Genomic DNA, 20,886 nt, shown 5'->3' with positions numbered 1-20,886 from the left:
GATATACACAACCATAAACGTCTTACTGGCACGATAAATCACTGGAATCCTCGTAACGACTGGTTGCACCTAATCGTACACTGTTCTACCTGCATCCAATTTGCCCATAACACCTGCGAATCGAGCCAAATTCCACCAAACACGACTCGTATCAATTTCTCTCGATTATATGTTACACGATGACAGCTATACATCCACGTTCCATGGATTCGTCTGTTCGAGGGATGCGAGCTTCGCATTAACGAGATACGATAATTACGAAAACGAGTCTTTGGTGAAAAAGAAAGTCAAAGTTTAACGTTGTCGCTTCTGGATGATCACCTTTCCGTTCGACATTTCACAGTTACGCCGGTTTCCTTCTTTTTCGTGGGACAATGAATCCGGCGATGAAAGCGTTCCGCTTTCGCGAATACGCCACTTTTATTTCTCCGATTAAAAATTTTACGCATTCATTTCAATCGAAAGATTCGCATTTAAATGAAACAGCTAGAGCTGTTATACATTTATTACGATTCTCTCGTCCCATCTGAATGGTCCACCAATCATCCGCAATCAGAATATTGCCCAAAGTTCATTTACATTGCATAATTGTAAAATTCTAAAATTGTCAACTTGTGAAGTTCTAAAGTTCCTAAAATTCGCAACCTCCGGGCTTCTACAGATCCAGGGCCCTAAAGTTCTAGAACTCTAGGGTTCTCTAAGAGTCTAAACTTTCAGATTTCCAGAATCGCTTTCAAAATTACTCAGCCTTTAGGTCCTGAAGTTTTACAGTTCCCAGTGTTCCGGTGTTCCAGAGTTCTGGAGTCCTAAGGTTCTAAAATCTCTAAGTTCTCTAAAGTTCTAGAATTCCAGAGCTCTAGAGCCTTAAATTTCTGGAATCTTACAGTTCTACCATTCTGAAGTTCCAGGGTTCTGAAGTTACAAGGTTCTGAAGTTACAGAGTTCTGAAGTTCCGGAGTTCTGAGGTTCCTGAGTTCTGAGGTTCCTGAGTTCTGAGGTTCCTGAGTTCTGAGGTTCCTGAGTTCTGAGGTTCCTGAGTTCTGAACAAGTTGTATAATTTTGGAGTTCTGTAATTGTAGAATTCAAAGTTACAGATTTCTACAGCTCACAAATTTGCATCCAACTATATTCGCCATACTCGACCTACCAAAATCAAAAGATCCCGCAATACTCGCTCATCTGTAACTAAACCATCGAACTTCTGTTACAGTTTCCCGCAGAAGATGGAGAGGCCATCGCAGCATGCGGCGAACGTGAACCAGGTGCACGGGAGCGGCATGCACGGCATATACTCGTCAGGCAGTCAACCCTCCCTGACGACGTCCTACATCACGGGCCAGTCGTACGTTCAGAACCAGAACTACGCACATGGCCCATACAATTCCACGTCGAACGTGAGAGTATACACTCACGCCGGCTACAATCAGCCCCAAAGTTATGGTACCATGGTGCAGGGCTATGGTGGTCAGCCACAGGCCGCAGGGTATCAACAAAACCATCTTAAAAAAGGACCTGTACGTAACGGAGACGTGCTGAAGAGATGCCGGCTGCAGACTGCGTAAGATCAACATTGATTTACTCGCTCTTTCAATCTTTTTTTTATTGTTTTTTTTTCGCTTTGTTCGGCGTCAAATTGCTGGTCCTCGAATTCGTTCGGCCTTCAAAATTCGAAATTTCCTCTGAAATGCGTGGAATTGACGTCAGAATTTGGGATTTCCCTGAAATTTGGATTTTTTAAATTGGCTCCTTTCTGAAATTTGAGGCTCGAAATTGTCTTGAGATACGCGAAATTTGGAATTTCCTTGGAGTTTGGCATTTTTGCGAGATCTTTTTTTAATTCGAAACTTGTGGTTTCTTTGGAAGTCGGGATTTCTGCAGAGTTTCTTAGAGATTTATAATTTCGGGTTTCCGACGGAATTTGAAAGTTCTTTAAAATTTCCAAATTTCCGGGCATCAATTACGGAAGCTTCTTATGGGACAGTCTGCAAGCTTTCACGGCCTAAATTTTTCTTTGCCGTTTTCGAAAGAATCGATGCACAAGTGATCTCTACGTTGTTCGCGGCTGACAAAAAGTCCGAGCTTTCCCAGAGCGCACGTCTTCGTTGCCAGTTCAGATCCAGTCGAGCTTCACTTTTTTATTCTTCACGTTAACCCATTTATCACTCTAAGCTCTACTTAAAAACTCAGATGTTTGCGAAGGTAACAGTGAAAAAATGGTAATTTTGTATTCTTCGAAGGATTCATTAATTCTTCTTAAAGTCTCTTGTATCACGTTCTTACATATTTCTCTATCATTATAATAGTATCCTATAGACCTATAAAAGTTAAATAAAGATCAAGTTCTTCATGGGTTAACAAACTTTTCTTAAAAACCAAAAATCCAAAGCCTCCCATCACAATACTCACCACTTTTTGCCTCCAAAACAGGTACGAGTTATCCCAAGACCTATTGGATAAGCAGATAGAGATGTTAGAAAGAAAATACGGCGGTGTGAAGGCAAGAAACGCCGCACTGACTATTCAACGAGCATTCAGAAGATACACTCTGCTGAAGAAATTCGCAGCCATCACCGCCATGGCCAAGGCTGAAAAACGTCTCAGCAGAAAGCTTCAGGAAACTACAGAGAGAGCCACGGGCGTGAATGAACATGAGAGGATGGTATATCACAGTCAAATTTACATACAACAGCCACAGACGGCGAACAGACCAATGCCCATCAGGAGCATGTCTCTGAGGGAAAGGAGGCACGTGGAGAACTCACAGTCTCCGATACCGAGGAGCCAGAGCGGCAGGTGCGAGGTCCAGGTCGCTGGTCATCAGCACGCGAACCATAACATACATCAAAGTGGCAGACATACGCCCTCTCTGGCGCCGAGTCCTTGCAACAGACACCAACAGTTACCACCAAGTCCGTGCTGGGAGTCGAGCTCTCAGGAAAGCGGGTCTAGCATGCATTATTACAATCCACAGGTGATTGAAAGCTTTATAGCTTGGTATAAGTCTTTTATGACTTAATACAAATGGTTAATTATACTTTGCTGGGAAAAATTGAATTTTGAGATCATACTGGATACCTGCATTCCAAAGTCCTTGGAAAGTACCAAATTCAATTTAATTTACTAATAAAAATGGAAATAGAAATTTGAGTGTAGTGCTTTAAAGTACACAAGATATATTTTTAAATCCTATATTATACAAAGAAAGATAGTAATGGAACCTTTCATAATACGATTAAATTAGTTGAATTTACAAGCAAGCATTTTTCCCATTTATATGCTCACTGTTGTACATTTTAAATTGATCATTATCACGTGTAATTTATTGGCGTAGATAGAAGATAAAAAAAAAGACTATCTAATAAATAGATCTAACAGACTTCTAATAGATGAATACTAGAAAAAGAAAGGCAAGTTAAAATGTAGTTTAATTTGATTCAGATTTGTACAATATTTATACTTTAAATTGATTGATATATAGTGCTTAGTTTATATAGTTTATAGATAAAAAGTGAAAAGGGAGACTATTTTAATAGAAAAATAATTGAGGGAAACAGGATTTTGTTATTATTTTATTTACGAGATATCTTCTCTTCTGATAAAAATTCCTACTAAAAATACCTAGTTATGCTATCTTCAAAGTTACCTTCCAAACACATCTATATCAATTTTTAATAGAAAATTTCTATTTTCCAAAAGAAAATTCTCACTAAAGACACTTATTCCATGCTACCTTCTGACTCGCATAATGGTTCTTATTTCAAGCAATTTAGACAAGTGACTGTAAAGAAAATTATTATTCCAGGACACGTTGTGCAGCATCAGACAAGATACGCCACCAAGAGATCTGCTGCGGACACCATGCACGTCACCGTCGACGCCTCACAATCTTCAGACACAGGTGGTTCAGAACTGGAGTAGTGCCGGTCACCTTGGTTCCGCCGGTAGAACGAGAGGATCCGCGAAAAAGGTGCCACCGGAAGTGCCAAAAAGAACGTCTTCCATTACGTCCAGATCTATGGAACCACGTCACAATGGCCTTAGCAAAAGTGTCGAGAACGGTAGCCTAAGCTCGGTTCAGAGTTCTGGCAGTGATTCCACTAATTGCGAGAGCTCCGAGGGAGACGCTCAAAGAGGATCACCTGTGTGGAAGCATAAAGGAATCGTGAGTTTCCATTCTACCTCTGTGTTTGTGTTTTTACTTTTATATCAACTCTTTCTTTTGTTTCTTCGAGCTTCTAGACACTTTGGGCTAGACGATATTCAAGGAGAAGTCTGATTTGGTTTGTTTCTAATTCCTCTCTTGTGACGAATTTAATCTTTAGTCCCTTAATCCACTTTTCTTCTATTTATTAATGAAAGTGATTAAACTTTTTTGTAGTATAATATATCTAACAGTACAAATAGATGTATAATATATGTTTTATAAGATACATATATATTTCTGCTTACAATTTCAGTTTAAATTTCTTTTTCTGCCGTTTACCTGTTAACCTTTAAGTATTTTCTTTTCATCTTCTATTAATTTTCACGAATTGTGATACCATAATAGATCTAGACCATAAATCACAACTCTTTTAATCTAATTTTTATGTTCTGTTGTACAGTCAAGTTCACCAGAACACCAAGAATGCGCCAATCACACAACAGACTCAACTACCATGATAAGCAGTGTGAAAGATCTTGGCCACTCTCATGCCAGTTCCGGCTACCAGCTTCCTCTCATGGATCATCCAGAAAGTATACCGCAGACGAGCTATAAAGTTTCAGAAATAGTAAGAAAACGTCAGTATCGAGTGGGCCTAAATCTGTTCAACAAGAAACCAGAAAGAGGAATCAGTTACTTGATCAGAAGAGGATTCTTGGAGAATAGCCCTCAGGGTGTAGCAAGATTTTTGATCAGTAGAAAAGGACTGTCCAAGCAGATGATAGGAGAATATCTTGGAAACCTTCAAAACCCCTTCAACATGGCTGTGCTTGAGTAAGTATCCTGCTATACATTTTTATGTTTTTTCTTTATTTTACTGTAAAGAGAAAAAAGTGAATATGGAGGATAATAGCGCAGTCAGAGAAAGTTAATCTGTTTGTTTATCACAGTGATCGGTGATCGACGTAGCGGAAACACGCAGTTTGGGTTCGTTGCTCGTTATTTATTATAGAAAGTCGTTTTCTCTCTTGTCGCTTTTTAAGAACGCAATTGTTTCGTTTCAGTAGTTGCGTTTGATTCTTTGTCAGTGGCGCAAAGGGTAATTCTGTGAACCACTGTGAAAGAAATACTAGAAATGGCATTGATCTATTTGCCAGTCGTTAGTTTCGCGATTTCGAAAAAAATTTAGGTCAAGGAGGATTGGTAGCATATAACATTACTCGCGGTTATTGTACAAATATCAACGTTCAAGATATTCATATAAGACTTAAGAAAAATATGAGAAATATTTCTTTTATTAGAATACTAAGTTAAACAATTAAAATAATGTCGAATAGAGATATTAACTAATGTTATTCCCAAAGTCTTGATTTGTAAGCCTATGAAAGTGCTATTTTAAAAGTTGTAAGATACAGTGGGAGGTCCATCATGAAACAAAACTAAATTTGAATTCTAATGGACCCTCTTTAGCCTCAGTTAGTGTGACAAACGTGTAACATGAGCCACCGCAACTGGACCACACGGCGAACAGAAAAAGGAACACGTGTTAGCGAACAAAATACTTTAGAATAAATATTGAGTTTAGGATGATTAAGAGTGTGGGTCACCGAATAGCAAGGTCGAAAATCAGTCAGAAGTCAAGTTTAACATGTACCAGATACATTATAATGTATATGGAATCATCATCAATGAAACTGACAAAAATATGAATAGATTAGTCTCTATTATAGTGTCAGAACCACAAATAAATAATTATACGTATATTCCCGGAAGGACATGAATAAAAGTATAAAAAAGTAATGAAGTAAAACATTTTTGTATCTTTCAGATGCTTCTCCCACGAGCTGGACCTATCAGGAATGCAGGTAGACGTCGCTTTGAGAAAGTTTCAAGCATACTTCCGGATGCCAGGTGAAGCTCAAAAAATAGAACGACTAATGGAGGTGTTCAGCCAACGTTATTGCCACTGCAATCCCGATGTAGTATCCAGGCTACGCTCAGCAGACACTGTCTTTGTATTAGCATTCGCAATAATCATGCTGAACACTGATCTGCACACACCAAACCTGAAACCAGAACGCAGAATGAGGCTGGATGACTTTGTCAAAAACCTTAGAGGCATAGACGATTGTGGAGATATTGACAGAGATATATTGGTTGGAATTTATGAAAGAGTAAAGGAAAACGAATTCAAACCTGGCTCAGATCATGTTTCTCAAGTGATGAAGGTCCAAGCAACAATAGTAGGCAAGAAACCTAACATGGCCTTGCCTCATAGAAGATTAGTTTGCTATTGTAGACTGTATGAGATCCCAGACATCCACAAGAAAGAGAGACCAGGTGTACATCAACGAGAAGTATTTCTCTTCAACGATCTCCTCGTTGTAACAAAGATCCTGAGCAAGAAAAAGAACAGCGTTACTTATACGTTCAGACAAAGCTTTCCACTGTGCGGAATGGTAGCCACGCTGTTTGAAGTTCCTCGTGAGTTTCACGTTCAAATTGTTTTGACTCTTTACAGTTGGAAAATATTTTAACATCTCTTTTCATTAACCTATAAATTAAAGACTGAATTGGTGAGAAGAAATGTACTTTCTTTACGTTTGTTGTAATTAAGAATTATTAGTTTTTATCATCTAAACATTAAGGCATAACTAGTTTTTATTCTAACTAAGATTTTTATTTTTCAGATTATCCGTATGGAATTAGACTCTCCCAGCGCGTGGATGGAAAGGTGTTGGTTACGTTTAACGCGAGGAACGCGCACGACAGGTGCAAGTTTGTGGAGGATCTCAGAGAATCCATCAGCGAAATGGACGAGATGGAAACCTTACGGATTGAGACGGAACTAGAACGACAGAAGAGCAGCAGAAGTGCGAGGGGCGGCGCTGAAAATAGAGACTCTGGAGTGGCAGATGTCGAGATATGTCCTTGCCCGGGGCCCTACTCCGAAAGATCGGAAACTACCGACATAGATACCCAATTAAAACGTTCTGCCCTTAGTAATTCCCTTCTGGACATACATGAACAATGTAAATAAAATTATTCTATATTTTACATTTTCTGTATTAACACATTTGCATACATGTTGTATTAATTAAATTATTTATGTAATTCTGCTAATGTATCTGTCGTATTCTGGTTTTTATTATTTTAAAAAGGCAAACAATATTTTTTGATAAAAAATAATATTTGAAATTGTAATGTCTTTTGTATCTTTACTTTTCACAGTTGCTGGTGAAAAACCACAGCGACGTGGAAGCGTGGGCTCACTCGATAGCGGTATGTCGATTTCTTTTCAATCTACATCTGCCAGCTCAATGAGCCAAGGCATTAAACATCCTGGACAAGTTCATCCTATACATCCAGGGGCTACGATCCCTGGTGGTGCTAAGGGACTGGCTCAGCAGCCATCTTTTTTAGGGGGTCTATTCGCCAAACGGGAACGAAAACTTTCACAATCGGAGGAATCCGGCCCGTACAGTCGCACCACGGAAGTGTAATATATCCTTCCGGTGCTACCTAAGAGATAACAGGCCAAAGTGGAAGTTCCACAAGGGGACACGTCCTATATAGTAATATATTAAACACGTAGTATATACTATTCAAACTTCCGTGAGAAAATGTTCTTTGAAATTATGTATCCCTCATATACATAATACACACAAACCTGTATATAATGTTATAGCTTCCATTATAACGCTATTATAGTTATAATATTATTTATGGATTATGTTGACAATATGGAGGATGCCGAATATTCGAGCCTCATTTCCTTGTGAAAGTTTGAACAGCATGTCCTATATGTTTTATATTGCCAAAATGTGAATCAAATGGATGATTCAAATATCGTGCAGTCTCTTTGTCAGATGGAGCGCGTGAACTCTTTCACTTCCCCTCGGCTTTTAAGGAAGCAAAATGGACGCCAACTTTGTGCGTGATTAAAGAGGCCAATGCATCTTGAAGATAAAGGTGAGAAGACAAGTTATCCCATAACTAATTGGGATCTGAAAATGCACTTTGGGAAGTGACACAATGAAGATGAAAAAAGAAAAAGTAAAAAGAAGAGAATAAGAAGAGACAATTGAATAGGCGATGTAAATTTATTGGATTGGGCAGGATCCAATCGCGATCACTCGAGACAAAGGAAACAAATTTGGCAAGATGGCGCGTTGAAGTAGTCTCTATAGGAGCGCATGTATAGTATTTATTCATCCAAAAATGAAAAAAAAAATAACACGTCGATTCACTTTTTCTTATGATATTTATAATAATTTCCAATGGAGAGCGATGCGATCCTCTCAACGCATGTAGATAATCGTTCCGTTGATCGCATAGACCCCATAAACCGGTTTTTCAACTAAAAGTCACGTGACTCAACAAAAAAAATCTTATCACCTCGAAAAGAAAAAGATATGATCGGTTTATGGGAAGAGAATGGCTCTAGTGTAATATCGTGTTTTTTTTTTGCAAGTATCGACGTAGCTATACTTGAACAGTTGTACATAATAGGTATATGATAGATATATAACGGCAATTGTATGATTACAATGATGATGATGATAATTCTGTAACAAAAAACATGAACCGTAGCCTAAGGAAACCGATAAGCAATCCCCTTCTTGATATTAGGTGCATGTCGATGTCTAACAAATTTTTAATATCTCATCAATGAAAAAAAAAGTAATAAATCGTTTGAATCGTAGCAATCTTTGTAAGTATTAACATTTTAAAAAAAAAGGAAGAAGAAGAAGAAGTTACAGAGAAGCGTTTTTTCGTTGTTGAGGTACATTCTCATAATCTTCTGCAAATCGTAGTTCTGCTTGTGTGTTCAGAATCGAGCAGTTTTTTTCTCCGAAACAGCGTACTAATGAGAAAATTCAATTAACCAAATTAGTTGGTTTCTCGTCTCGTAGCACGTGTAGCTAACTCTCAGCGTCATCTTAAACGAATGCTATAAGGATCAATGAATGGAAGAGGACAACTTGTATGCCTTATGTAACAACTGCCACAACTTATCATCAAGAGATGAGAAACTGACTAATAATCTTATCAATTATTAAAGAGATAGACAACCTTTTTAAAGGGCTGCAGAATTACATTTGGAAAAGTAAAATAACTTGTACATATATATATTACCAGCGATCACAATACCAATTAATAGCAATTAAAAAAATGGATTGTCCGATTAATTTCGATTCGAAGTGATTAATCAGTGAAATTTGATACACTGTACATTATTATAATACGTTTCGAACTTTGGGAGTTTCATTGTAATTAACGTCATGATGTAATGTACGCACACATTACCAGTTTTTGTATAAACTTTGAAATTTATTTTCGTAGTTCTCTTTAATAATAACCTTGAGATTCAAGTGATTCTAACACTTTTTGCACTTCTGATCGATAAGCACTCTAACGTCTGTTTCCAAATTATATTTCCTTAATCGTGTAATTTGAATCCTTCAGCTGTCACAGAAATAGATCTTCTTTAGAGAAGCAGCTTATTTTTCTGAGCATACAATTTCATAAGGAGATACACTCACATATTTCAGATTAAAAGTAATAGATTTACTAAGGACTAAAAGTTTTGCTACATTTTATCTCTTATAGTGATTTGTGAGAGTATTTGAACATTTACCATAGAAAACTTTAACATATATATGTATTATGTATTTGTTTCACATTTGCTCAATATAATCGTGATAGTCTGGTCTCATTACAGCACCAATAAAATTTCAAAATATTTCATATACAGATGTAATATGACCATAAAAGGCATCTACAAGTGTTTGAATACTCTTACACTATACATAAACTCTGACTGCTATCACAAGTTTCTCAATCTAAATGTCTATTGTTCTCCAAAGTAAACAGAGAAAGAGGCTGTAATGATCGCATAGGTTCTAACTAATTATAAAACTGGAAAATAGCTATTCACGTTGTCGAGATGAGAATATAGGTCTTACAAAGACGTGTATTGTTATAGGAAAAGATATAGCGAGATTATAAAATCTAAAAAAATAAAAAATAAATAAAATAAATAAGATAAAAAAATTTCAAGAAACTAAACAATAATTTGAGACATATGGAGAAAGAGAAGGAATTAAAAGCCTCATTCAATATATCATAGAATAATGTGGAACTGTTCTCCTTTTATAGAACATTTATGAAAAATTGTGTATAGCATAAAATTTGAAAGGTAAATTCTAAACATATGCAGTTTGCTATTTTTCACATAATGCATATATAAAAAAATTTTATACATCACTAATGACTAAACTACGAATTTTTATGTATTTATGGAAATTCTGAAAATGAAGGAATGTACAAAATGGATGTAACATGCAAAAATATACAAAATATCTAAAGTAAAGTACTCGAGTGAAACAAATCTTTGCTTAGATTCCATTTCTATAATTGTGTTCATAAAAATATAAAACATAAAAATCCGTAATCTATCAATGACTTTCACGGCCTGAGATTCGAGGTACTTCTATAAAATGCGTACAACGTTGGACGCAATTACATCAATCGATGTCGCTAATTGATAATTAAATTTATAACCTCGCTATATCTCTTCCGCCAAGTATATATGCGTCGTTTACAGCTGAAGGAAACAAAAACCGAGAGAACTCGAACGTAACTATGAATAGTTGGCAAAGTGTTCATCCTAATTGTACATAGGCTCCCATGGATCCGTAACAAGTCCGTAGTCTTCAGCGTTATTAATTCTAGTCTTTCTCATCAGGAGAGTTCTCCGGTTACGCTGTAATGTTTGCGAGGGAGAGAGCGAAAGAGAGAGAGAGAAAATAATTCCATAAAACTTTGTCAGAAAAACCTTGATGTAGTTCTTAAGAATGTGGTTTACAATAAAAAGTGTGAGGTCAGTCTAATATAACAAAGGATCGCGTCAATTTGCGTGAACGATGAAACAAATGCTCGTTCAGATTCCCGAAATTTAAAAAATGAAAAGAAAGATGATCAATATACGGAAATTCTTCTGTGATAAACTTCTTACGAATGAAAAAAAAAAAATAAGAAAAGACTGATTAGAAAGACCATCTTCTAAGTCGCCGTATCTACAAGAAAATTCATGAAAAACTAAAAAAGAAAGATGAAATAAGCATCATAAAAGCTCTCACGAATGATCCTATAAATGATTGATTCCTATAAATCGTATGCGTAGTCATTTTTATTTAGAAACGACGAAGACGGACATCAACATCCGTTTTTTGGACGGAGACGAGGAGAACATTAGATTTTTTGATTGTTTGTAGTCATACTGTTTTTCAAATTCTGTCCCTTATGTACAATCATCCTACATCTTACGACATCTTTAAGCAATTTAACTGGATTATATGGAAGTTTTCTTGCACGATCTCATACATATACATTATATTTATATAATAAGCGAAAGATATAAATTTCAGCTTGGCTCTTAATAAAACTAGTGGGTACCAAAGTAGACACTATGACAGTATAAAGTTTCATTAGGATGATTTACTTAGATACAGAAAATAAAGAAAGAAAAAAAGCAGTTTGGAGATGACGAGAATAAGTAGTAAACAATGATCATGCAACATTAAAGCAATACAACATTGCGTAACATCATTACCATGAATTATTCGCGAATTTACGGTGACTAGATTTAATCAAATTTGACGCGATCTTCGAAAAATGACGACATGCAAAAAAAAACGGTGTCGATAAACGCATTTGATGAAAAAAAAATATTTGATGAGAAAGTAAGTAACTACGTTATTAATTTAGAAATAACAATCGCTCCCCGTGCGAAAGTATCGCCTCCTTTGTTAATCTAACGAACGCTGTATGCACATTGTGTTAATAAAGAACTATGAGTCTGAAACGTAACTCTAACCAACTTCACTCTTATAAAATGAAACATAACATAAATAACCATCGGGGAGAAAATAGAATATAACATTTCTTGTTGTTTATTATACTAAGTAATCGATATATTTAGCAATTTCAATCAGTTTGTATACATCCTTTCATTTTTTTGTAAAAGTTCACTTCTTTCTCAGCACAGTGTGAATAATTAAAAATGAATACCGTTTTTAAAAATTGTAAGGCATTTTATACTTGTTTGGATGTTTTGTATCTGTATCGTATTTTGTAAAACCAATCACTGATTAGATTATCAAAGTGATCGAAACGACTAATTTTAAGCTTCATTTATTTGAATCTAGAGCTAACTTATATAACATTAAAAAAAGAAAAATTGTTCTAAAATAATAAGAACAGATAAACAACAAAGAAAGTTAATGTTTCCTTCGTTTGTCGCGATCGTCTCTCCGTTGTTCCCGCTCGTCTTTGCGTTTTGTTGTTGTGGTAGTAGAACTGCTCGCACGCTTGGCTTGCTTCAAGAACTGATCCAAACCAAAAGGATCTTCCTCATCCTTCTCGAACTGTACTGGTCCTGAGCGTGTCGTTGATCTATCAGTTCCGCTGAATTCCTTATCCGGAACAAATCTAAAATTACAATAGAAACATGTTGATATAAGAACACTTATTCCAAAAACATTTTTCTTCTCTATAACTTCTTAAACATCTTTAAAAATTCTTGTCAAGTTAATTAATTGAAACACAATACATTGATATAATTGTATTAAAATAATCAAACAAATACCTGTTCGTTTTAACAAGCTTTTCCAAATCATCTCCGTAAGTATCTTTATCAATATTTTTACTAGGACGGTATATATGAGAGCCGATAGAGTTAGAATCTTTCCAGGGCTTATCATAAACATTATATTCGTCATCATGCCCGTAACCACTATCCATTCCTTTGCTAGTGTTGAACAATCTTTGGTCAAACTGTGCTTCTCCGGTATTAGGAATACTCTTTGCTGGTAAACCGAGTGCAATCTGTTCACTGATGTCGCGTTCTCGTTCACGTTGCAATCTAGAACGCTTATCAGGTGCAGCACGCGCCAAATTCCGCTCTCGAGCACGGTCCTTGTGTCGTTCTTGCCTGAGTTGATCTCTTTCCCGCGACTCCTCCGATTTTTCTATGTAATATCAAAAAACACGACACTATTAAACACTGTATTACGATATAACACGATATTAAATGTATCCTAAATACTTAAAAATAGTCAAGATTATAGATGATTTTGTATGATTATGTAAGTGCACAGAATGCATATACGAACCCATTGCTGCTGATTTTAAACCAGCACGTTCTTCCCTAGCTTTCTGCGCTAGTTGTCTCAGATGGTCCTCTTTTTTCTCTTTTTCCTTCTGGGCAAGTTTCTTCTCAAGCTGTGCTCGCATTTCTACCGCCTCTCGAGCTTTCCTATCTGCTATATAAAGAGCCTCAGCCAGCTTAGCAAAGTTCTCATTTATGTGAACCTGTTGCAACCCACGACCGTCTGCAGCTAATCGTTTATCGAGCGGGATCGTGTATCCCTGAAAAAATCTTCGTTAGTAAAATATCAATCAATTTCGAACTAAAAAAACCTATTTACTTTCGCATTTTTCCAGTTACTAATACAGGGCGGTATTTTCCACTCCTTCTGTTCTTTTACTGTTACTTTCCGCGTAGGCGAGTGCATCACAGGCGCTGGCGGTGATGGAGGACCTCGCGGTATTTTTTTATTAATTCTACAATTAAAAGATACTATATTATTCACAACATAGTTAACATAACTTATATTTAAAATATAATTTATTTGGTGCTTAGTCCCAAGCAAATTCATAATGTTGAAACTCACTTGAATTTTGGTGGTTCTAAAGGATCTATCTGAGCCTCCACCATTCTAATAACCCTTTGTTTAGCCCCAGAATTAAATGATTGTCCTTGTTGGGAAGGTGTATATCGAATGTATTGCGCAGGAGCTTGTTTCTCCGCGCATCTTACTGGCATTGCTGCAGCTATCTTTGATCTTGTTATCTTCTCTAAAGCCTTCTTAGTTTTTTCTGTGAGTTCATCAATTTCTTCATTGGGTGGACGTTGCAAACTAGGATCTTCCTCACTTGTAATTTCTGAAGGTAATAAGTCACTCAGTTTGCTGTACACGATCTATAAGAGAACATAATATAAGCAAAAATAAACCAAATGCAAATGTTTACTCAATTAAATAGTATTATTGATGTAAATTAAATTACCTTATCCTTAGAGTGGCCTTGTCTAGCAACAACATCATATTTCACTTTTCCTTGAGCATCAAGCTGTACTGCTAAAGCATTACTAGTGGTTTCTTTTCCCTTCATTCCCATCCCAAGTGGATATTGGGCTACATGAATCTCTGGGAATGCTCCACCATCTCCAAAATCCTGCACAGTTAATATGAATCTTTAGAGACTTATATAAACAATTCGAAATGAAAAATACAAAAACATTCATTTATTGTACACATCCAGCACTGGATATTATTGCATATCATATTATTATATACAAATACACTATATTTATTATAGATAAATAGAGGATTATACTTAGTTAGTTATAAAATCACTTACTTCTGGATTTCTTGGTACAAATCCTTTACGTTGGCCATATGGTGGAGCAGTAACAACAGCTTTGACAAGAGCAGATACAGGTCTCTGTCGTAATTTCTGTTCCCTTGCTTCATCTTCTCTATCCCACACGACCTGAGATGGTGTAGGTAATAAGCTATAACAGAAACACTTTATAAATATTCTTATGAATTAAAATACAAATAAATATAAGTAATACACGCAAAAATATAAAAAACATTTGCAAACAGCGAATAACTACAATAATCACACAAATTCAGATACAGTTGCGTCATTTGCTTTGTTTAACAAGTACGCGTCAGGTTATATCAAAATACGCAAAATATATCAAAATACATGACTCAGAAAATTCTATATTATACTGCACCGTATAATACAAAAATTATATAATTCGGTATTCTACACGTAATAAGAAAATAATTATAGAATAATTATCAAAAACTAACCTTGCTAACGACATTTTGTTAATAACAAAATGTAATAATCCCACCTGTAACTGATATACTAATCACAAAGCGTTGCAATCTAGTAGGTACATCGATATGTAAATATATACTCTCTCAGCTGATGCTTCGATTCGTTGAATAAAATCTGTAAATCTTTATACATGTATTTCGTAGGTTAAAAGGAATTTAATAAGAAAGTTGTCTAATTCGGAAGACATAATCACAAAAGTTCACAAATTAATCCTTTTAGTTACCTTTCTTGTGGACGCTGAAACACTATCACCACGTAGCGGTGAAAAGGTGGAACTAATCGTTATTGCTATGCTTGTATACACATCTATGTATACACTATTAGTCGCATCTATTGTGCTCCCTTGTCCGTATCGAGTATATGTATATATTTTTGTCGCACGCTATTGCTATCCTTGTTTATGGACAAGTCGTGTGCTGCTATCTACTAGATACGGAAGTAACAACAATTTAAAAAATTATGGATAGATGGTAAAGACAAACAAGACTTAAGACAAAAAATAATTATATTCTTTTGATGAAGATAAATATCTTCATTTCTAAAATCTCAACAATACTAGAATCAAACCTTCTATAAAGGAAGTAGAATATTATATAAAGTATTGTACAAAAAATTTTTTGTTGGAAAAAGATGTTTTATTTGTACATTATACATAGATTAATCTAGAGTAATCACAGCCAAGATGTAAAACAATATGAAAAGAACTATTCACATTACTTCTACTTAATCAATGAATTGCGAATTTTTATGCAAATTGGTATTTTTATAAATAATAAAAATAATACATATTATACTTTAATTATTTTGTATATTTTTGCACATTATGTGCGTTTTTGTAATTTTAAATTTTTTAAAAATGCATAAAAATCCGCAGTCTATTAATTAACATTCCATACATTCCTCATGTTGATCAATCATTGAGTAAATTCTCGATAAAATATCGCCACATCTACCTTCCACTTTGATTTCCGCGAGATCGTCCGCTCTGGTTTTTCCAATATTCACTATAGCTATTGGCTTTTTAGCATGGCTAGCTTGCAACGCGATTCGATAGCCAGAAAACGTAGTAAGTGTTGTACCCAAAATTAGTAGAGAATCTGAATGCTCAACATTATATCTGACACTTTCTACAATTTGACGTGGGACATTGTCCCCAAAGAAGATCATGTCTGGCTTAAGAACACCACCACAATTTCCACATGGTGGAATTTTAAATCTTTCTACTTGCTCCTGAATTAAAATGAATCATTTAAATCAAAATTTCTTAGGTTATCCCTGAACTTCTTAAATTATTTATAACATTTACTTGCGATATATCCACATCTCCATCGGGTCTTATCATTTCACTAGTCCCTGCCATGTTTGGATTCATTCTATCTAAGATTTCTTGCAATTGATATCTACATATTCTTTCATTACAGTTGAGACACATTACTTTAAATGCTGTCCCATGTAACTCTATCACTTTTTTGCTGCCTGCTTTTGTGTGCAAGTTGTCAACATTTTGTGTAACGATACATCTTATTTTGTTATGATCCTCTAATTTTTTTAGTATTTCATGCACAATATTTGCTTTAACAGAAGAAAATCTATGAAATGAATGTTTTAAAATTATTACAAACTTTTGCATATCATTTTATAATTGTAGTTCTAATCAAGAAAAATTACAACCTAGGCCAACCTATATAATTTCGAGCCCAATATCGCCTTCTAATCTCAGCGCTGTTACAAAAGTCTTTGTAAAGAACTGGTCTGCGATTGCTTCTTGCATAAAGGCCAACGCCTTCGGATCTATAATCAGGAATACCACTCTCTGTGGATACTCCTGCTCCTGTTAATATGCACATATTACTGTGACTATTGATAAAACCCCTTAACATCAACAAATCTCTGTCTTTCACAGGTCCACATTTCGGGACAAATGCAAAATCTGATGTATATGATCTATCTTTAATAATAATAATTCATATTATATATTGATAAAAATCAATGAATACTATAAATAAATATCATAATAATATAATACAATAATAACATTCTAGATAAATACAAATATTGGAACAAGAAAAAAACTCACATAATAATATTCCTATTGTATTAACAGTCTTACATGACTTTACACATATAACATTTATTTTAAACATCTTTTATGTTTATAACAGTTATGTTAAAAATATGGGAATATTGTACAATTTTATTTAAGGTTACTTTTTTATCTCATCATAGTATTTTCGCCTGTGATGTAATCTTTTCATATCAAAATGATTGCCAAAAACGTCACATGCTATAACTAAAACAATCTTCAAAAAATCATTCAAAAATATCATTCCAATAATGAAATAAAACTTTAAAATAGAGCTAAACATTTAAAAAAGACAATCGCTTGGAAAAAAGGAAAATCTTTATGTAAATATATGAATTTAAGTAAATTTTTGAGTCATTCTTAGATTGTTCTAGACCAACTTAACATTAAATAAAGAACGGTATTTAAATATTAATGAATTAGATATATTCTTAAATTTAATAGCTTTGAGCATTTTTTAATTGATTTTTAAATGAACTTGCAATTTTCAAAGAGAATTAAAAAATTTATGGAAAAAATTTATATTTTTTTCGGAAGTTATGAAATGAAAATCCCTATATTGTTGAATCTGAACATCGGCTACTTCACATACTGTATTATTCAGACAGTTGAAGCCATTGATAGAAGCTTGCATGCTGAGACGATACGTTTATTATTTCGCGAATTTTGATTATTATCTAGTGAAATGGCAGCGATCAGTTTGTTAAATCCCAAAGCTGAGTTTGCTAGAGCTGCTCAGGCTTTGGCTGTCAATATATCGGCCGCAAAAGGAATTCAAGATGTGATGAGAACGAATCTTGGGCCGAAAGGCACCATGAAGATGTATGTATACTTATTCTCACGTGCTAATTTAACAATTTATCATTTATTTAATAAATTAAAGTGAAGTATTAAAATTATGAGTATAAAATTACGAAAATTATTTTGTATTTCATACTTTCCACTACTGTTTGCTTGTTACATTAAAACATTGCAGTTAAGTATATTATCCTTATTAGGTAAGATCGATATGTCCGTGAAATCTCTGGTGGACAAGGAAAAGAGTATAAATCAAACTATAATTGACAGAATGATCTAATATTTTCTACATTTTCTATATTACTGTTCTTGCTTATGGTTCTAATAGCATAAATCAATTTCACTTCTTTCCCGTTCTTCTAACTAAGTTGCTAATAGTATATCCAAAATCTAATACCTAATTTTACATTGCATTTTGAATATTATATGTGCTTTTCTGCAAAACTAATAATTCTAACTTATACTATTTTGTTATCTTACCAGAGAAATAACAATCTGGAAACTCAATTATGGAAATTAATAACTCAATTCTTTGTATATACAATTGATCACCAAATCATTTTTTGAAATTCAATAATACAAAATTTTTCAAGGTTGGTGTCTGGAGCAGGTGATATTAAAATCACAAAAGATGGAAATGTATTATTGCATGAAATGCAAATCCAACATCCAACAGCATCTCTGATTGCTAGAGCATCCACTGCTCAAGACGATATTACTGGGGATGGCACAACTAGCACAGTATTAGTCATTGGAGAGCTTCTAAAACAAGCTGATATTTATATATCCGAGGGTCTTCATCCTAGAATGCTCACAGAAGGTTTTGAACTAGCTAGAGTAAAAACTTTGGAAGTATTAGACTCCTTGAAGATTCTGATTGAGCCCACAAAGGAAAATCTAATGAGCATTGCTAGAACATCGCTTAGAACTAAAGTCCACCCTACTGTAGCTGACAAACTAACAGAAGTCTGTGTGGATGCAATTTTGACTATTAGACAAAAAGATCAAGAAATCGATCTACATATGGTTGAATTAATGGAAATGCAGCATAGAACTGCAGCAGATACTAACTTAGTTCGTGGTATTGTAACTGACCATGGATCTAGACATCCAGATATGCCCAAGAGAGTAGAGAATGCTTACATACTAACTTGCAATGTTAGTCTGGAATATGAAAAGAGTGAGGTAAATGAAGTGATTTAGGAAAAGAATCAATCATTTCTGTAAAATATAAATATTTCCCTCCTTTAAATAATGAAATTGTATTTATTATGAAGGTGAATAGTGGGTTCTTTTACAAAACTGCTGAAGAGCGCGAGAAATTGGTAGCTGCAGAACGTGAATTCATCGATAATCGGGTAAGAAAAATAATCGAACTAAAAAAGAAATTATGTGACGGAACGAACAAGTCGTTCGTCGTCATAAATCAGAAAGGCATTGACCCACCATCCTTGGATATGCTTGCCCGGGAAAATATTTTAGCTTTGCGCAGAGCAAAACGTAGAAATATGGAACGTTTAGCACTGGCCTGTGGTGGAACAGCTATGAATTCCTTTGATGACTTAACAGAAGAACACTTAGGATGGGCCGGACTTGTATACGAACATGTATTGGTAAGTAATTTTTAAGTAATGCAATCTAGATCATTACATTTCATACATTACATTTTACACAAAATGAAAAACACTCTTTTATCTTTTTTATAGGGAGAGACAAAATATACATTTATTGAAGAATGCAAGAAACCGAATTCTGTAACAATCCTGCTAAAGGTAGGATAATAAATTTAATTTCCTAAATTTATATGATCTTTTTTAATTTTCAATAACTTCAATCAACTTGATAATTTGTAGGGCCCAAATAAATACACTTTAGAGCAATTGAAAGACGCTGTAAGAGATGGTCTAAGAGCTATTAAAAATGCTATTGATGATCGCGCGGTTATTCCTGGTGCTGGTGCTTTCGAAGTAGCTGCTAGTCAAGTACTCCATCAGTATAAAGAAAAAGTGAAAGGAAAACAACGCTTGGGTGTACAAGCTTATGCAGAAGCTTTACTCGTCATTCCAAAAACTCTTGGTAAATAAGATATTTCAAACTAGTAATTGTCTTTCAAAAATTATTTCGTTTCATATGTCTTAATATTTATTTTTTTATCCATCTAGCTGTAAATAGTGGATTTGATGCACAGGATACAATTGTTAAGTTATTAGAAGAAAGGTCTACATTAGGTGAAGCGGTAGGATTAGATATTTCTTCAGGTGAAGCATTGAAACCCACGGATGCTGGTATTTATGATAATTACAATGTGAAGAAACAAATTATTAATTCATGGTAAATATATTTATAAAATCTTGTTTAGATTGAAATTTGACAGTATCATATCTTTTTTCAAATACGTATTAACTTTTATTTATAGCACAATTATTGCCAGTAATCTCCTCCTGGTTGATGAAATTATGAGGGCAGGATTATCGTCTCTGAAAGGTTAAATCTCACGGATCGAACACTTCATAACTTTATGGTTCTTTCATCTAATTTAAATATTGTATTTGCACGATCTCTATTGAACCTTCTGCATAATTTCTATGTTTTTATATGCTTTTAAATAACAAAAGAATTGCACAGCGTAATAAATAAAAATGCTACTTTTAAATTAAAAAATTCGGAAATGATAAAAACGTTTATTATTTGTGAAATTTCCATCACTGATCGAGATATATATGATCTTGAATTGCAAAATGGTAGTTTCGAATACAACTTTGTACAATTAATGATTTAAATAAAAAAGAAGAATGAAATAATCCTTTGTATAAATATCATTTTCACGGTGACGTATATTTAGACTTTGATTACTACGTTGTGAAGAATGTAAAATAGA

At 34.5% G+C, this 20,886-nt stretch overlaps 4 protein-coding genes across 13 annotated transcripts in view; 2 read left to right on the top strand and 2 right to left on the bottom strand.

Annotated features, from left to right (window-relative positions):
* Nucleotides 1–12,019, top strand: part of siz (Brefeldin-resistant Arf-GEF family protein schizo) — a 146,906-nt gene extending 134,887 nt beyond the window's left edge. For 6 of the 8 annotated variants that reach the window (XM_033347161.2, XM_076623860.1, XM_033347167.2 and 3 more), the window contains 7 exons: nucleotides 1,211–1,558; nucleotides 2,428–2,971; nucleotides 3,803–4,162; nucleotides 4,605–4,978; nucleotides 5,973–6,628; nucleotides 6,835–7,176; nucleotides 7,376–12,019. In XM_033347161.2, coding sequence (XP_033203052.1) covers nucleotides 1,211–1,558; nucleotides 2,428–2,971; nucleotides 3,803–4,162; nucleotides 4,605–4,978; nucleotides 5,973–6,628; nucleotides 6,835–7,176; nucleotides 7,376–7,647 — 2,896 coding nt within the window. In that variant the 3' untranslated portion in view covers nucleotides 7,648–12,019. The remainder of the gene's footprint in view (nucleotides 1–1,210; nucleotides 1,559–2,427; nucleotides 2,972–3,802; nucleotides 4,163–4,604; nucleotides 4,979–5,972; nucleotides 6,629–6,834; nucleotides 7,177–7,375) is intronic. The other 2 variants (XM_033347178.2, XM_033347173.2) reach the window with 2 other exon arrangements.
* Nucleotides 12,020–12,327: 308 nt separating this feature from the next.
* Nucleotides 12,328–15,365, bottom strand: Bx42 (Puff-specific protein Bx42). 2 transcript variants are annotated; one of them, XM_076623862.1, is made up of 9 exons: nucleotides 15,351–15,365; nucleotides 15,097–15,249; nucleotides 14,633–14,786; nucleotides 14,279–14,446; nucleotides 13,885–14,192; nucleotides 13,639–13,774; nucleotides 13,324–13,579; nucleotides 12,798–13,179; nucleotides 12,328–12,640 (listed from the first exon to the last, which is right to left on the bottom strand). In XM_076623862.1, exons 2-9 carry the CDS (start codon nucleotides 15,108–15,110, stop codon nucleotides 12,430–12,432), a joined length of 1,629 nt encoding a protein of 542 aa, XP_076479977.1. In that variant the 5' UTR covers nucleotides 15,111–15,249; nucleotides 15,351–15,365; the 3' UTR covers nucleotides 12,328–12,429. The 2 variants fall into 2 exon arrangements, with proteins under 2 accessions (XP_076479977.1, XP_033203089.1); XM_033347198.2 differs by lacking the exon at nucleotides 15,351–15,365 and having other exon boundaries at nucleotides 15,097–15,322.
* A 375-nt stretch (nucleotides 15,366–15,740) lies between these two features.
* LOC117164078 (NAD-dependent protein deacylase Sirt4) lies at nucleotides 15,741–17,469 on the bottom strand. 2 transcript variants are annotated; one of them, XM_033346871.2, is made up of 4 exons: nucleotides 17,205–17,469; nucleotides 16,799–17,075; nucleotides 16,434–16,716; nucleotides 15,741–16,357 (listed from the first exon to the last, which is right to left on the bottom strand). In XM_033346871.2, exons 1-4 carry the CDS (start codon nucleotides 17,269–17,271, stop codon nucleotides 16,010–16,012), a joined length of 975 nt encoding a protein of 324 aa, XP_033202762.1. In that variant the 5' UTR covers nucleotides 17,272–17,469; the 3' UTR covers nucleotides 15,741–16,009. The 2 variants fall into 2 exon arrangements, with proteins under 2 accessions (XP_033202762.1, XP_033202771.1); XM_033346880.2 differs by having other exon boundaries at nucleotides 16,799–17,071; nucleotides 17,205–17,436.
* A 330-nt stretch (nucleotides 17,470–17,799) lies between these two features.
* On the top strand, nucleotides 17,800–20,809 carry CCT6 (chaperonin containing TCP1 subunit 6). The gene is made up of 7 exons (XM_033346856.2): nucleotides 17,800–18,032; nucleotides 18,602–19,193; nucleotides 19,286–19,621; nucleotides 19,715–19,780; nucleotides 19,862–20,084; nucleotides 20,171–20,339; nucleotides 20,425–20,809. Exons 1-7 carry the CDS (start codon nucleotides 17,896–17,898, stop codon nucleotides 20,495–20,497), a joined length of 1,596 nt encoding a protein of 531 aa, XP_033202747.1. The 5' UTR covers nucleotides 17,800–17,895; the 3' UTR covers nucleotides 20,498–20,809.
* The last annotated feature ends 77 nt before the right edge of the window (nucleotides 20,810–20,886 follow it).

Source organism: Bombus vancouverensis, chromosome 13, assembly GCF_051014615.1.
Source record: "Bombus vancouverensis nearcticus chromosome 13, iyBomVanc1_principal, whole genome shotgun sequence".
Taxonomy (NCBI): Eukaryota; Metazoa; Arthropoda; class Insecta; order Hymenoptera; family Apidae; genus Bombus; species Bombus vancouverensis.
Note: the sequence above shows the minus strand (reverse complement) of the source record. Positions and strands in the feature narration are given on the sequence as shown.

Coding starts and splice junctions, on each gene's coding strand:
- Bx42 (XM_076623862.1), bottom strand. Junction 13,580..13,638: donor GTAACTGGAAAAATGCGAAA/GTAAATAGGTTT, acceptor AGATTTTTTCAG/GGATACACGATCCCGCTCGA. Junction 13,180..13,323: donor TTTAAAATCAGCAGCAATGG/GTTCGTATATGC, acceptor GATATTACATAG/AAAAATCGGAGGAGTCGCGG.
- LOC117164078 (XM_033346871.2), bottom strand. CDS start 17,271: ATGTTTAAAATAAATGTTATATGTGTAAAGTCATGTAAGACTGTTAAT. Junction 17,076..17,204: donor TACAATAGGAATATTATTAT/GTGAGTTTTTTT, acceptor TTATTATTAAAG/ATAGATCATATACATCAGAT. Junction 16,358..16,433: donor GAGATGTGGATATATCGCAA/GTAAATGTTATA, acceptor ATTTTAATTCAG/GAGCAAGTAGAAAGATTTAA.
- CCT6 (XM_033346856.2), top strand. CDS start 17,896: ATGGCAGCGATCAGTTTGTTAAATCCCAAAGCTGAGTTTGCTAGAGCT. Junction 18,033..18,601: donor CCGAAAGGCACCATGAAGAT/GTATGTATACTT, acceptor AAATTTTTCAAG/GTTGGTGTCTGGAGCAGGTG. Junction 19,781..19,861: donor CTGTAACAATCCTGCTAAAG/GTAGGATAATAA, acceptor GATAATTTGTAG/GGCCCAAATAAATACACTTT.